This window comes from Melospiza melodia, chromosome 13 (genome assembly GCF_035770615.1).
Source record: "Melospiza melodia melodia isolate bMelMel2 chromosome 13, bMelMel2.pri, whole genome shotgun sequence".
Taxonomy (NCBI): Eukaryota; Metazoa; Chordata; class Aves; order Passeriformes; family Passerellidae; genus Melospiza; species Melospiza melodia.
The window spans coordinates 4,622,373-4,638,956 of NC_086206.1; the positions used below are offsets into that span (position 1 = coordinate 4,622,373).

The 16,584-nt window shown below is 45.5% G+C and overlaps 1 protein-coding gene across 2 annotated transcripts in view; it reads left to right on the plus strand.

The window, feature by feature from the left end:
• The first annotated feature begins 2,031 nt into the window (after nt 1-2,031).
• The window catches only part of SLC7A10 (solute carrier family 7 member 10), a 41,005-nt gene continuing 26,452 nt past the window's right edge, over nt 2,032-16,584 (plus strand). For both annotated transcript variants that reach the window (XM_063167652.1, XM_063167653.1), the window contains exon 1: nt 2,032-2,130. In XM_063167652.1, coding sequence (XP_063023722.1) covers nt 2,037-2,130 — 94 coding nt within the window. In that variant the 5' untranslated portion in view covers nt 2,032-2,036. The remainder of the gene's footprint in view (nt 2,131-16,584) is intronic.

Consider the following 16,584-nt stretch of genomic DNA (forward strand, 5'->3'; position numbering starts at 1 on the left):
TAAAAGAAGAACAGTAGTACTGTTTATATAGTCCAGAAAGTAACTCTTCTTGTAAACTTTCTTATAAAAATCACATAGTCATTCAATAAAAAGGACATTTTAGAAGTGGTTAGTGAGGCACTTCATTCAGAAACAGAGCAGTAGATCAGCTTAGGAAACAAGCCTCAGCCTCTGAAAATCTGTAAGCCTTTCTATAAAAGGAGCAGAATAAAGCAGCAGTATAAAATAAAATCACTTACAATTATCAGCTTTCTAAGAATAATCCACGGATTTTCTCAAAAGGCTTACCAGTTGTCATAGTTTTCATTGTGAAGACAAAGAAAATCAGATTGGTGTCACCACAGAAACCTCCTAACTTCCTTCACTGGGGTGAAAAACCAGACATTGCCTGTCCCACCCTGCCACAACCTCGCCAGTTTGCACTGGTTGTTTGTCCCACTGGTGCACGTTGTCAGTTACCACAAAATCTTCCTAGGACATGTTTCTAACCTGTGCACTTTCAGAATAGGTCACCTACACGGGGGTCTTCTCTGAACACAGAAATGGCCTTAGGAAGGTATCTTCATCTTATAAACATCGTATAAACACGGTGTCATCTTAGAAACAAGTAAACTTAGAAACGATCTGGGCATTCCCATCAATAAACCCTTGGCTGTTATAACTTGAGGGAAGAGCCCAGGTGTCCAAGCTACGATTCAGCTTTTTGATATCGCGTGAGAGCAGACTTCATTCACTGATATTCTTATGAAGGCAGTTTGTTCACAGAGCAAAGATTTGCCAAACGCAGATCCCAACATTTAAGCTCCATCCCCTGTGTGAAGAAAGAAAACATTTCTTTCCTTATGTTCCCCGGCAGATACCCACAGCTGTAGCTCGTCAGCAGCCGCTGCCGGCCCGGCGAGACCCGCGGGGCTGTGCGGGACACGGGAGGGAGCCATGGCAGCCCCTCAGGGCAGTGGGGGACACGGGAGGGAGCCATGGCAGCCCCTCAGCCCCGCAGGGATGTGCGGGACACGGGAGGGAGCCATGGCAGCCCCTCAGCCCCTCAGGGCTGTGCGGGACACGGGAGGGAGCCATGGCAGCCCCTCAGCCCCTAGTGGCAGTGGGGGACACGGGAGGGAGCCATGGCAGCCCCTCAGCCCCGCGGGGCTGTGCGGGACACGGGAGGGAGCCATGGCAGCCCCTCAGGGCTGTGCGGGACACGGGAGGGAGCCATGGCAGCCCCTCAGCCCCGCGGGGCTGTGCCGGACACGGGAGACAGCCATGGCAGCCCCTCAGCCCCGCAGGAATGTGCGGGACACGGGAGGGAGCCATGGCAGCCCCGCAGGGCTGTGTGGGACACGGGAGACAGCCATGGCAGCCCCTCAGCCCCGCAGGGATGTGCGGGACACGGGAGGGAGCCATGGCAGCCCCTCAGCCCCGCGGGGCTGGGAGGGACAGAGCCCCGGACAGAGCCCCCGCAGCCTCTTAGCCCCGCGGGTGCGGAGGAGCCGGTGCGAGAGCCCTTCAAAAGTGTCAAACAACGTGAGAAGAAAGAGCGGAGAAACTTAAGTTAAAAAGTACGGAAACCAGCCAATCTCGGGCATTGCCGTCTTGGTTTTAACTCTGGCAGTACCGATGACAAGCAATAAAACGTTTATTCTGTAGGTTATCGCACCACCTCAACTAACAGAGCCCAAGAGGAGGCGGTGGCCCCGGAGCCCGCTCGGGGCGGCTCTGCCAGGGGGCCCGGGCACGGCGCCAGGCTGGCTCGTGGCGCCGGGCAGGACCCGCTGCCCGACACGCCCAATGTCCGAGCGCAGCGCTCGGCGTTGAGCCCTCGCCGCACAGCGCCGGCTCTGCTGCCCCCGCGGCCCCTCGGGAACGCACTGGCAGGAGCGGAGAGCGGCCGCGCCCCGAGTGACCGCAGCCCTCAGGCACCGCCACCCGCAGGGGTCCCGCGGCCCGTCCGGCCCCGTCCGGCGCGGCCCCCCCGGCTCCGGCCCGAGGGGCGGCGCATGCGCGCGGGGCCGCGGGGCAGAGCAGCGCGGGCAGCGATGGCCGGCGGGGAGCAGCGCTTGCCCGGCGGCCCCGAGCGGGTGGCGCTGAAGAAGGAGATCGGGCTGGTGAGCGCCTGTGCCATCATCATCGGTAAGGGCACCGCTGACAGCCCTGACACTGGGCTGTGCTGCCGCTGCGGCGGGGCTCGGCACCGGCCGGCGCGGGGACAGGCGATGCGCGGCTCCGCGGGCAGGTGCGCGGCACCGGCCGGGGACAGCGCGCCGCTGCTCCGTGCGGCTCGGCCCGCGGCGGGATGGGCGGCGAGGGGCTGACACCCGGTCCGTGCCGAGGGGCCGGCCAGAGTGAGCCCCCTCTGCCCAGCAGTTCAGCGAGCGCCAAATCGCGAGGTGTCCTAAAGTCTGTCCTGATGCCCGGTGAGCTGCTGAGGCTTCTCGCTTATCAGGCTAAACCAGGTTGATTCGTCTATTTGAGATCGGGCTCTGCAAAGTGCAGGTGGCAGCGCGGGCTCTCGGAAGGCAGCGCCGGGCTGTCCCGGAGCCGCGGTGGCGGCAGCGCCAGCTGGCAGCGGTGCTGTCCCCCGCAGCAGCCGTGGCTGGCACAGCGGTGCTGTCCCCCGCAGCCGTGGCTGGCACAGCGGTGCTGTCCCCCGCAGCCGTGGCTGGCACAGCGGTGCTGTCCCCCGCAGCAGCCGTGGCTGGCACAGCGGTGCTGTCCCCCGCAGCCGTGGCTGGCAGAGGTGCTGTCCCCCGCAGCCGTGGCTGGCAGCGGTGCTGTCCCCCGCAGCAGCCGTGGCTGGCAGAGGTGCTGTCCCCCGCAGCCGTGGCTGGCAGAGGTGCTGTCCCGCAGCAGCCGTGGCTGGCACAGCGGTGCTGTCCCCCGCAGCCGTGGCTGGCAGCGGTGCTGTCCCCCGCAGCCGTGGCTGGCAGAGGTGCTGTCCCGCAGCAGCCGTGGCTGGCAGAGGTGCTGTCCCCAGCAGCCGTGGCTGGCAGAGGTGCTGTCCCGCAGCAGCCGTGGCTGGCAGAGGTGCTGTCCCCCGCAGCCGTGGCTGGCAGCGGTGCTGTCCCCCGCAGCCGTGGCTGGCAGAGGTGCTGTCCCGCAGCAGCCGTGGCTGGCAGAGGTGCTGTCCCCAGCAGCCGTGGCTGGCAGAGGTGCTGTCCCGCAGCAGCCGTGGCTGGCAGAGGTGCTGTCCCCAGCAGCCAGCGGTGCTGTCCCCAGCAGCCATCGCCGGCACAGCGGTCAGCAGCGGAGCTGAGCTGCTGCTCCCGTAACAGATCAAAACTGAGAAATTGGGGCAGCTCTGTCCCTCCGTGTGCTCCATCACTGCTGGGGATGTGAGAGCAAGGAAGATTCGCCCAGGTCAATAAAAGCAGCCTGTACTAAGGCAGTCAGCCTCCAAACCCCGCAGGAAGACCCTGCCGTTCTGTCACCAGGACCCGGGGACAAGGCTGGCAGTGACAGCCGTGTCAAGGTGCACGGCAGCACAGGGAGGGAACAGCGGGCACAGCAGGACCTGCCACATCCATGGGAATGGCTCGGCTCAGAGGCAGAACTGCCTGGACACCCCCATGTGTCTCTGTGATTGATGACACCAAGCTTCAGGAAGATTATTTCACTGCATGCTTCCTATAGGTGATCATAGTGCCCTACTGAAATTTTGTGCTCTTAGTCATGTATGCCTCTATATGCAATGTAGGTGGATATGGTCTCGCAAAAAAAAAAAAAAAAAACTTCAGTACCATTGAACAGGATCATTCTGAGCAAGGCTGTTACATGAAAGGAAAATATTTCAGTCCATTCCCACAGTGAAAAAATAAAATCTGTATCTGCAGTTTTTGTGTTCTACATATCGAGAGCTACCTTTATTTTGAGTCCCTCAGCATATTTAAGGGGGAAATCTCGGTTCTGGATCTCAGTGGAGCTCAGATGACCTTGTGCTAGAGAGAAGTTTCGAGTGCTGCACTTTGCTGTGGGTAAGGCACTTCCAGGGTTAGGAATTCCCCGAGTTGCTATTGGCCATAGGGAAGATTTATGGCATCTCTGTCATTTATTAGGTATGACAGAATGGTACCTTGAGACTGCTACCCTTCTCTCCCAGTCAACCTTTCATCAACCTTATTTGCAATATCCTGCAAGCAGAATTCATATATGTCATGCCTGTCCAAAATAAATCTTGTGAAACAGCTTCTCATCTAATCAGGGACATTTGAGCGAGGAAATGCACTGACATTTTTGACAAACTGTAGTACTCTCAAGTGGTCTAAGCGTTAGAGAAGGTTATCTGCTTTGCCACATAAAGCCTGAAAATTCTTCTGCCAATTTCCCCATATTTTCATAGAAGACATTTGAAACACAACCATAGGATCCTATTTTTTAGTTTGATTTGTTTGTGCGCAGATGCATGAAGTTACATCACGTATCAAAGACTTCTGTAACAAAGTGGTATGTAGTAGGAATAGTCTGGCTTTGTAGGTGCCACTGCATAAAACATGACAACCTCAAATCAGAGGACACGAAATTACATCAGATAGGCTTGCAAGCCTTTAGTGGAGTTAACTAAATGAAATCTTTTTTAAGGCTCCTTTATACAAAAAATAAACTAGTTCATCTAAGTTGATATTCGGCAACCAGGTAACTCACAAGTTTTCTGTTTGATAGAATTTAACACAGGGGGAAGATTTATTTCCAAGTGATTGAATAGCATGGAAAGAACAGATGCAGTCAGGGTGTCAGAGCCTGTGGAACAGACCAAAGGACAGACCAGGACTTTTATGTCAGCCATCATACTGGATTTCCTGGTTTGGAGTGGAGGAGGGAAACCCATTTCAAGGGTTTAGACATCAGATTCTAATGCATCCCGCAGCAAAGTCATACTGAGAACACCAAGAAAACCAGAAATCACTTGTGAAAAAAAAACTTGTCTTGCTCTGTATGGACGTAAGGATTATGCTTTCTTATTTTTCTTTAAATGTTCTTGCAGGTACAGAAAATGTATGACCATATTTTAATATTATCAAATAGAAATTTGATGCTGTGATCTGCCAGCATTACACCAAATGTTCTGGTTTAGCTGACTGTTCTACAATTCTAATCAGCTGCAGGATGGATATAGAGAACTATAATCTTCTAGTAATTAGGAAGAGGAAACATGAGGGAGTATTTGAAAAATACTGTAAATATGAGCTTATAAATACATTATTAATAAGTTTGTGGTTGCCTTCTATACACTAATTCTGCTTGTTTGAAATAAGGTATTGTATGAGTTGCAGAGCTGGGGAGTCAGTGCTGGGGAGGAATCAGCAGTGACATGGAGTGAAGGAGAAGGTTTGGGGGTGGGAGCACGCTCTATTTGAGAATATTTCAGTAATGGCAGGATGCAGTCTGTAGAATTTGCAGTCTGTCAGCAGTCCTCCATCAGAGTTGCAGCCTCTGTGGGTAGCTCAGGTTAAACATCCATGGCTGCTGAGCTCAGGGGGCTCAGCCTGCCCTGTGGTACAGGGCACAGTCTGCTTCAGGGAGCAGGGAGGGCACAGACAGCCTGCACCCTGCCAGCTGTGCTGAAGTCACCATGCCCTGTGCTAATTCCCTGGAAAACAGGTCCTACTTTTCAATCTTCCTGACATGTTCTGAATTGTTGGGCAATTTTCTTACTACTTTCACAACTGAGGTATTTATCAACACAATAAATTGCTATGCTGTCTTAATGCACTCACAAAACTTACGCTTTCAAATTTTTATCCTCCTTTTATAGAGCTTTGAAAGGTTTTGCCATAAGAAATAGCAGTTCATAACAAAAACTATGCAGGAAAAAACCCATAATAAACTACATCAAATTAGGACTACATCCTTCCTATATCCACCCCATAGAACAGTCTCCTGATCTCTCTCAGCAGCCTAACTTTTGCACAACATAAATCTGTCTTTCATTACTTCATTTATATTTTTAAACTTGTTTACAAACAAGCCTGATCAGAGAAGAAGACTATTTCCAAAGTTCATTTCACACTGAGGCAGAAGCCAGCTCTTCTGAGTATCCTGATGTAAATAAAGGTACTGAATACAAAACCCTTTAACTCCAAATAGAGACTGGTAGTCAATGACTGTAAAACTGAACAGTGTTTAGTAGCAGTAACAAATCTTTCTGGCAGTTCATCTCTGTCACAGAAAGAGCACTTTTGGAAAGTGCCTGAGACAGGCTGTAGAAACACCCAAACTGCTCTGTCTCAAAATTGGTTATGTACAGTGAAAACAAATAATCTAATGCACTCACATGCATTGCAAATCAATCTTGCCACTACTTAAATGAAGGGATACAGCTTAAAAAGTAGTGACATACATGTGTTATTATGTCCTAGATAACAACATAGAGATAGTATATCATTGTTTGAAATCCACACTAGATTTATTTGGCAGGCACAGAAATCAATGCTGTATTTAACTGAACAGTTATTTCATGCACATGCTTTCATAGGACTGTATATGTAATTAAGATTTTTTTATGTGTATTTTCTTTGAACACAGGCATCTTAGCTATACAGTGCCTCCCTTGGAGTCTTGCCTGTGCAGATAAAAAGCTAAGTAAAAAGTTCCATGACTTGATGTAATTTCTACCACATTCCATTGTTCTTTAGAAAGTTACAAGAACTAGAAAGTGCAGGCTGATTAATGTCTTAAAGCAGCCTGGTTCTTTGGGTCTGAACAACAAAATTCACCATTTATATACTAGAAATGTTTAACTGTATACACAAATTGTATCTATAACACATGTAAAAAGGGTTGTTTAACTGTTTAATACAGATCAAGTAACATTATATAAAACAAACAGTTAAACATATCTTAAAAGCTTTATTTATGTGGTTGTAAAACTGCATGAAAGTAGCCATAGGGTCATACTAGCATTATGATGAAACCTGTTGTATACTCATGAATGATTTAATATCAGGTTATATGAGACTGACTAGAAGACTTACAAATTCAACTACAATGAAATATTTCAGCTAAAACTAAATACATCTTATTTTGCTGAGCACAGGCAGGCAAGTTATCTGCATCAGCTGACTTGGCATTGCTTAAAAAATGCTTGTGGTACTTACTCTGCTCACACATGAATTTGATGTAAGATCCCTTATAAACTGGTTCCTGATTCAGGCCCAGTGATAGCAACAAAACTGTGTTCAGTGAGCAATATGTTCAATTTTTGTTAGTTCTGAAAGTAACTTTCTGGCATTTATCTGTCCAAGTGCCCAGATGACAGCACAGGCTTGCTGTCATCCCCCTCAGTCAGCCACCCAGTGAATGTCTCAGCAGAATGCCCACAAGCTCAGAAACCTCCTTCCATCAGAGATGCCTCCTTAGGCAGAGTTGTCCTGGCCTGTACTGCAATTTACTGCCCACACCATGGTGATCCATCAGGAGAACAACTGAGTTGCCTTGGTTGTAATTATAATTATAATTGTAATTATATCTGCCTGTCTTATGTACAAATAATTGCATATGCATGTGCACAGAAGTTTTTATTTGCATAAATATCACTTCCCAGGGCTGCACCCCAATGTGATTTTCCTCCTTGTCAGTAACAAAAAGCCATTTGCCAGCCTTCCTGTGTGTCAATTAGCTGTCTCCTTACTGCTGTGCCCCTGCCATTCTGACATCCCTTAAAACCCCACAGACAGTCTTTGTTGGCAGAAACAGGATTCAGCAAGCTGCTAGCTTAACACTGGGGAGAGAGAACGCGTGGAACTGGGAATTGCTTTCATATTCCTCTTTTTCAAGTGGAAATGGATAGGTGTTAATGCACAGTGCTTGCTGTGTCCTCTCTGGTCATGTTTCATGTGCCACCATTGCTCAAGTGGACTGGGCTTGGTCATTGAATCAGATCCATCTGTTAATCAAGTAACATTTCAAATCATTAGGAGATCGTTTCTAGTCAGACCCAATGGACTTCACTGGAGCAGTACCCACATTACAGAACTGCAGCAGAAAGAAAGATGTATGGAAAAAAAGCAGAGAACCACCACCCACATTACTGGATGATTTTTCCTGATTTCTGTGATCCTGCCCGGAGTCACAGAAAACAGTGTTGTTGCAGCAAGAATTTTCTCACTCTCTGGATCCATGTGAGAGCATTTCACTTTTATAGCTAACTGAAGTTTCAGGACACACTTTTGTTTGGTGACTTGTGAGAGTAATACAGATTACACTTCAGTGCTCCTCTCTCTCAAAAAAAAAATGTTTCTAAACACTTTAGAAAGGAGTCAGCCTTACTTATCTGTTACACACCTTGCTAACTAATATTTGAGCATTTAGTTCCACATGGCACTTACTGATGGAACACACAAAGTAATTACAAATGCACAACTGGGGTTTTTTTCGGGGCAATGGTTCAGGATTGAGCTCTGTAATTCAGTGTCTTGTCCTCTCATAAATGCAAATTATGGTTTAGTAAAGTCAGCAGTCAATCTTTGTTGAGATAAATGGCACAGATTCCTTACTAGTGAGAAACCACAAAGACACTTTTGAGGGACTTGTGAATGATTTTTTTTCCATATAGCCCAGAGGCTTAGGCTCAAATTCAAAACTACTGAAAATTACATGTCCCCATTCCATGTGTACATTTAAGCTGATTGGTGTCCATAATTTAGTATGCTACCCAACAGGAAAAAAGGTTCATACTGCTGAGAAAGATTGGATCCTGTAGCTGGAAGAAAGGAAAGCTGGAGATCACAGAGTCACAGAATGACCAGGTTGGAAGAGACCTTCAAGATCATCGAGTCCCACCCAGCCCCAACAGCTGAACCCTGGCCCCCAGTGCCACATCCAGGCTTTGTTAAACACACCCAGGGATGGGGACTGCACCACCTCCCCAGGCAGAACATTCCAGAACTTTATCACCCTTTCTGTAAAAACTTTTTCTAACATCCAACCTGTATTTTCCTTGGTGCAGCAGATGCCCAACCAAAATGCAAGTTACATTTATGGCATGATATTTTACATATTCCCATGTTCTTCAAGACTGTTCCAACCTACACTTCTCCATAAGAATTGTTTAGAGTAGCCTTTCACTTGAGTTTAGGGAGCTGAAAACAAGCTGCAGTTTCACTTGAAAGTAAAAACCATGGCAAAGTTCAAATTAAAGTCAAAATTCAGGGAGATTCTGCAGCTTACCTCTGAGAGTAAACTGACTTACAGAGGAAGTCTAAAAAGGAGCTGTAATTAGAAATTCCTGGGGGGAAGGGAGGAAAGAGCCCTAAAACTTTATAATTTTTTTTTACTGAATATTTCTGGAGAAAGAAAAGGGTTTTATTTGTCCACAGATGTGCCTTTCTGCTGCAGTCTATATCAAGGAGAATTCAGCCTGTGAAGTCCCTCATGTTCAATATGAAGGGGAAAAAAAAGCTGAATTTGTATTTTTCTGCAATGACTGCCACACAATTCTGTTTCCAAGTCATTAGCTATCAAGCATTCATTGACTGATGGTTTTGGTTTGAATGGATTTAGTTTGGGTGAGTTTTGCTAGTTTTGGGGGGTTTTTACCTTCTTACCTTCTAGAAAAAGTAGAAAATTCTGATTGAGACAGAGTGACTCTGATCACAAGGCTGAAGCAATGAGCTCTGCAGTGAGTGCCAGGAGTTCAGATACAACAGCAACTCCTTCCTTGACAGATGAACTAACAAAGGTAGCATCCTTTGGTAAGTGTCTCACTCCTGATCTGGCAGTACAGTGCCTGCTTTCAGCACTGCCATAAATCTCCACTCGTGTTCCCTTTTCCTGTGCCTTGCAGCTCATTTCCTTCTAGCATAATGTGGCCTTTTCTGTTGAGAAAGTCTGCTCTGCTTTGGCAGGCTCACAACAAGCAGAAATGGTTTGGTGGAGGTTTAGCTTTTTTTTTTTCTTTGCAGCTTTTCATGTGCCAAACTTTTCCTTTTGAGACCCTGGTTTTTGTTGTGCTGTGGGGGAGTTTCTACTAGCTGCCACACTTTTTTGTCATCTTGATTGCAGCATGATAAAATGAGAAGGCATTTGTCAGTACTGAAGTGCCCCAAATATAAAACATCCTAACAGTGTTGTGTTATTCTGCTGGTCCTTAAAAACCCAGAACTCTCCCAAAGAGTTCTTTAGCAGATGTTCCATGGCAAGGAGCAGGGAGCCAGCAATCCAACATTGACTGAGAATCTCAACACCCTAATTCCTTTTAAAATGCTTGTAGCCCTCTCTGTACAGTGAGAGAGCATAGAAAATATGCAAGCTCTGTTGTCCTGCAGAGAAAAGATATGTGTAGTATTAAATACATTTATTCATGTCAGCCTCCACAAAATCTCTTTATGCAGTATTAGTTTATTCTCCTAATGTTTTCTTCTGGCACTGGCCTTTGCAAGTCAAAGTGAAAAGCAAGATTTGAAGAGTGATTGTCTACAGACTGTTCCCATCCTCAGGAACTCGCAGGTGCTGGTTTTCTGATTGCAGGGTAATGCACAAACCAGTGTAGTGTTAGGGTGAGCTGTTTAAATTGTTCCTTCTAGACATGGTTCATCATCCCTTTCAGGCAATAGAGACAAATTCCACTGGATCCCAGAGCAAGGAAAGTGGTGAGGGCTATAGTGGTGATGTTTAGGCCTGAGGAATTTCTGTATCATTGAGTAATGGAATAACCCCTGGAGCTGAATTGCTCTGATTCGTTGAACACTTTCTTTAGAATAGTACCAAAACACAGAAAACTAAAATCTTTTGGCATCTGAAAATCAAGTTGAATTCTTTTGTTATCTGATCCTTAAATAATGGCGTAATCACACTTCAGATATGGGACCAAAATATCAATAGTGTAAAACATCCCATTTAAAAGCAGTAAAACTTCAGAAAGGTTACCTCTAACTCCCAGAAATAGGTCAGTGATCTGGATGAGTGGCAGTTTTTCTGCTGTGAAAAACAATAGCTCTTTCATCAGTTATATGAAGCTGCTTAATCTAGATCAGGCCAAACATCTTAAAATAGTATACCACAAAAAATGATGTCTGAACAACATAAGGGCCTTATTTACATCCAGGAGAAAACAAGTTAAGGAAGAAACTCACTCTGTTGGATACACTGGGTCAGAAAGGTAAAATCCACAATATTAATGTGATCTGTGGCAATGAAAGTCACAAGGCTGCCCACCACAAAATTATTAATTCACATGTGGCACTGATCAACACACAGGCATGTCAATTATTGTGCATTAACTCTGGATTAGAAAATCCAAGGATGAGCATGTTCTAATTCACATGTGGCACTGATCAACACACAGACATGTCAATTATTGTACATTAACTCTGGGTTAGAAAATCCAGGGAGGAGCAGTCAGTGTAAAAAGTTGCTCTCTTACAGAGATGCATCCAGACAGTGTAAGACAAAAGCTGAGGTCTGAATATTGAAACACCTTCTCTGTAACACAAGGAGTTTTGTGAAAGGCCATTGCACTTGTGTACACATAAATGACATTATAAGCTACAGCTGTGACAAGAAAAAACATCCTTGCTTGGCTGGTCTCCTAGTTCCTGTGTCTTCCATATTTTTGCTGTTAAATTGTGTAACTATCCTGAGAGGAGCAGAAAAAGCTATTAACAGGTGCCAGATATTCCAGGTTTTTAATGGTATTGTGCTGTGAGATTCCTCCTGGTCCCGTGTAGAAGGCTGATGAATCCACAAGAGTTTTTTGCCTCCCTGCCCACCCATGCCTTGGAAAGGATCAATATATGTTTCTCCATAAACCTGAAGTTAATGACTGCCAAGGAATGAGGACTTACAGCTTTAAAGTGTGTGCTTTTATACAATAAAAATTCACCCTTTTGGACAAAACACACAAGGGATCATTTTTTCTTAGGGAGTTGCAAGAAAAGGACTGACAAGAATGAAAATGTGGGGTTGAGTTCCTTGTCTGGATTATTTCAAAATTCTTTAGCAGCTCTCCTGAGAGCTTAATAGGACAGAATTTACTTGTTTGTTTTAAGGGAGGTCACCTCAGACTATATTTCATTTTGATTTCCCCATGGCTTATTTTTTTCGCTGCCCAAATTTTGTCCTGTTTTGATAGCAGACTTATTCTTTGCTATCTGGGGTTCTAAGCCTTGTTTTATCACTAATTTAAACCAACTCAGACAGTTCTTATATCCTGAAATGGTTAAGAAACTGTATCAGAAATGTCATTCTAGCTCTCCATAAATACAGGTTTCTTTTTTCTAATTCTTTTAAATGCAGTCTGAAAACTTGAAAAACCATACATTTTGGAAACATAGATAATGAATTCTTTTTATAAGAGTCTTGAAAATAGTAATAGCCTTAGTTAGTACAAAAGAGCAGAGAGTATCCAAGCTTGTTAAGCTTGCAAACACTGTACTTTGACTCAAGTAAATTTAAAAATAGCTGAATCAGTATTTTAAAAAATAAAGAAGTGTTTGATTCTGGTGCTGTCCTCACATGCCTAGCTTTTAGCTTGAAAGGGATTTCCATGTGTGTGATAGAATTAAAATATTTGTAATTTAAAAAAAGCTGACAAAAAAGCTGACAAATCACATTTTTTTGTACTCCTGCTAGTAGATCTTGTTGCAATTAAGCCATTTCTTATGGTAAACTCTGCCAGAAACCAGTAGGACACAATGTCTCCATGTTTTTTGGTTGTGGACAGGGCCAGTTCCCTAGCAACACAGCAAGATTTAAGCAGACTTTACAAAAGGTGCCCAATCCTGTACATATTAAAGTGCATACAGAAGGAACAGCTCTCCTTCACATGCTTGTGCTCCTGACAGAAAATTAAAGACCCTTTTCTTAACTGGTCCCAAGTCCCTCAAATCCTGCTGGAGGCATCAGGAGTGGAGGACTTCATTGCCTCACAGGCTTTAAATTAAATGAAAGCAGCTAGATGCAAACTCATTAATCCTTGATTGCCTACGTACCTGAGCAAGGCTGGCAGTCAGAGAATGAGCCTTGCTGTGTTCAGCTGGCACAGCAGAGAGCAAAGCCAACAAGTGTAATCTGTTCTCATTCATTGAACTCACAGGGCCAGGCCCATTCCCTCATTGTACCCCAAATCCAAAACTGAGCACTCTTGTCACTGAGCAAACACGGCCAGGGACAGGAGCAGCATCCTCTGTTGGGGTGGGGATCATCCTCTGTTTCAGACAGGGAGAGGGGCACACAAAGGGAAACAGCAGCAAATTCACTTCTGGCCACCACCTCACAGAACATCCCTGAAAAGGTCTGTGAATATTCCATCTATTGAAATGCCTTTGTTTCCTTTGAGGCCCTCTGAAATAGTCTGAGGAACTCTTGGCTGAGCTGCTCAGAAGCACTAGAACTGAAAAACCAAAAGCCAAGGAGAAAACTTCTGTAAAGTGACATTTGTAAAGAACATGCTTCAACCATAAGTCTGATACTTTAGGAAACCAGGAAAGCAGAAAACAAGACAGATCTCCAACTCTTACAAAGCTAGAACAGAAAATGTGAATTATAAGCAGGGTCCCATACACTGTGATACAGGGATGTTCAAGTCTGTGTTAACATCTGTTTTGCAGGATTAGCTAATTTAATTCCATGTTTCTGTGTACTCAAACTATTCTATGAACAAGTTTTTCTGTTCAGGGGACAGGAGTGACATTCTTTTGATGAATTTTTTATACAGCTGGTCAACTGCTTAGATAAACCTGTTACATAAAGACATCAGTGAGCAACATGAAGTCTCATAATTCTCAAGATACCTAATTTCAAAAGGTAGTTGTGATATCTGCAAATACAAGATTCATACATGGATAAGAATATTATATAGCAATTTTGCTAAATCCTGATCATATTACAACAGGTTCTTGAATTCCCAGATCAAAGATATTTGAGAACTGCAAGAAAAGCTGCAGTTGGAAATCCAGGATTCTCTGCAGTAAAATTGTCTAAACAGGTTCTTTAAAATAAATCATATATTTAAAAATAAAGTCAAGACACAAATCAGAACTGGTTCTAAATACATGAGGACAGCAACACAGCATCATAAGTGGTGTCTGTCAAAGTGTACACTGAGCTGGTAAGTGTTTGTAAATCTCATTTAAACTCAGGTTGAGCTGTTTACCAAAGTGCATTTTGAGTTAAGTGCAAGCTTTAAATCAGGTATCATTGTGCAATAGCTGTGCAGACCCCAGGAAGCATAAATACCTTTTTTTTTTTTTAATTTATTGCTTTTAAATTCCACCTCAGTTCATTGACCATAGCCTATCTTTGTATTCCTTGATAAAACAGAGATAAAGCCACTTAGAGATGTGAATGCTGAGATTACCATTCTAAGAGGTAAAACTAACCCACATTTACAGCCAGAAGAATGTAAACTCAGGAGATTGAATGATTTTCTTTTAAGGAGGTGTGAAACCTGCAACATCCCCAAGCTTTGCTAAGAAGTTCATGTCTTGTTTACATCTGCATCCAAAATAAGGTTGTGTAAGATCCTAGGCAGTGGCAGTAGACCTTACAGGAGACTCTAAATCAATCTTCTCAATAACATGAGCTATAACACAGCAGTTGAAGTATTTGGATGATTTGTTACTGCCATTTTCACACAGCTTTGTTTTAAACATGTATTGCCAGGAATTGCAATTCAGAAAGGCACTTTGAACATTTTAGCCTTTTACTATTCAGGGTATTATTGAAGAATAAGCTTTACCTTGAAAGTTTAGCATCCTGAAGTTCCCATTATATCCTTTCAGAAATCAAGGATGAAGTGATGCCTGGTTTAGAGATGCTCTTGATGGATCCCAAGTTTGCTGTGTAAGCACAGTCAAAAATCCACCAACTAGCCTGAGGACACTTCTGCAGAGCTCATCCTTGTGGGATCAGAGCAGAAGGCATAAAACCCAGTAATCTGAGAGAAAATCAGAGGCAAGAGTGGGAATTAGGTTTTGCTTTCTTTGCAGTTGAGCCATCAAGTTCAAGCTGTGTTTTTTTCCCCAGACCTGCTCATTCCTGTCATGCTGCCCCATAAATCCCCACAGTGTCCCTTGGCTGGTGCAGGGCACACATGGGTGTCTGGCAGCCATAGCTGAGGGTTGCAAGGACACCAATATGTGCAAACAAAGTTTTTAATTTGCAAGGAGGAACATTTTTCAGAGCAGAAAGCTGCAGAGGTAAGCAGGGAGTGTGGAGCAATGAGGGGGTCAGAGAAATGTGCCAACTTCCAGGCTGCTTTCTTCCTCTAGAGCCTACACCTGTCTGACAAAAAAATCCTTCTGTGTGCTGTGTAACTCTCCAAATTGCATCCTGATGTTTTATTTAATCTTTCTGATTTGGCCAATGGCACATCCTTAAGGACTGACAGCTTTCAGGAATGGACAGCAAGAGGCTTTCCCCCTGGGCAGCAGCTGCTGATGGATTTTCCAGACTGAATAATCTGTTCACTGTGATCAATCAGTCAGCAAAAAGAATAGAGTTGAGGGGAGAAAAAAGAGGGAAAATCCAGCATTTCCCATAAAACAAATGATGTTTCAAAGATGGTGCAGGGCACCATTGGCATGAGCAGGGCTGAAGGGTGGCCTGCTGAAGAGCTGTGGCTGTCACATTGTCCTGTCTGAGCCACAGCACTGCCCAGCACAGCTGAACTCTGGCTGTTTTCACAGCTGACTTGGTGAGCTTTAAAGCAGCATTTTGGAACTGCTTTTCTTCTTGGTAAATACCAAAAATCATTGCAGGTATAGAGAGCCCTGTGAGAAATGCAGCTGTCACTTGTGGGATTTCTCAGCTGAGGGACAAATATTAAATCAGCTGAATGGGCTGGCATCTGCCCCCTAAGCCACCACAGAAGGACCAATCTCCACTGTCAGGTGCTTTCCTTAAAATCAGAATTTATCAGTCTCACAGTGTCCTAGAGAAGACCCCCATGTCCTCCAGCATGCTTGCAGGGCAGAGCTTTACCCACTCCCATTTCTACACCAGGGGATTTAACAACACATTTCTGCCCTGTGCAGGTAAAATTCCCAGTCAGGATATTGAGATGCAGAGAGCACAGAAAGCAGATGTTGGACAGATACCAAGGGCCAAAGCCACAAAAAGCTGCAGTGTTTGCAGAGCAGTCAGTGGGCAGAGCTGCAGCTTCTTACCAGGGCAACCCAGGCACTGTCACAGGGATCCTCCATGTCCCTCTCACAACACCAAGGCAGGCTTGGCACTCAGTTTCTCTCTGGAAATCAGCAGGAGGGTTGAAGCCTCTCTCCTTTGCTTGGAGGGTCACAGAGCTGCTTTATGTCCCACAGTCAGGGGGAAGTTTGAGCCTCTGTTCCCCATAGGTGCCACTGCCAGTGGGGAATTGCTGCTCTGCAGCTGTCTGTGGGCTTCCCTCATGCTTACCTGGCAGCACTGCCCTGCCACAAACCCTGCTCAAGGCCCCTGATGCCAAGGAAAAAGGCAAAAGAGGAAGGTGCAATATGGAGCTCAGCAAAAGCAGCAGGCTTTTGTGATCCCCTCCTGGCACAGCTGTATTGCTGTGAGTGCAGCAGGGTGTGGGAGCTCCCAGTGAGAATATCCCACTGAAAAAGTCTCCCAGTCCCCAGGAGAAGGCTTTTCCTGATGTTCCTGCCTTATCAT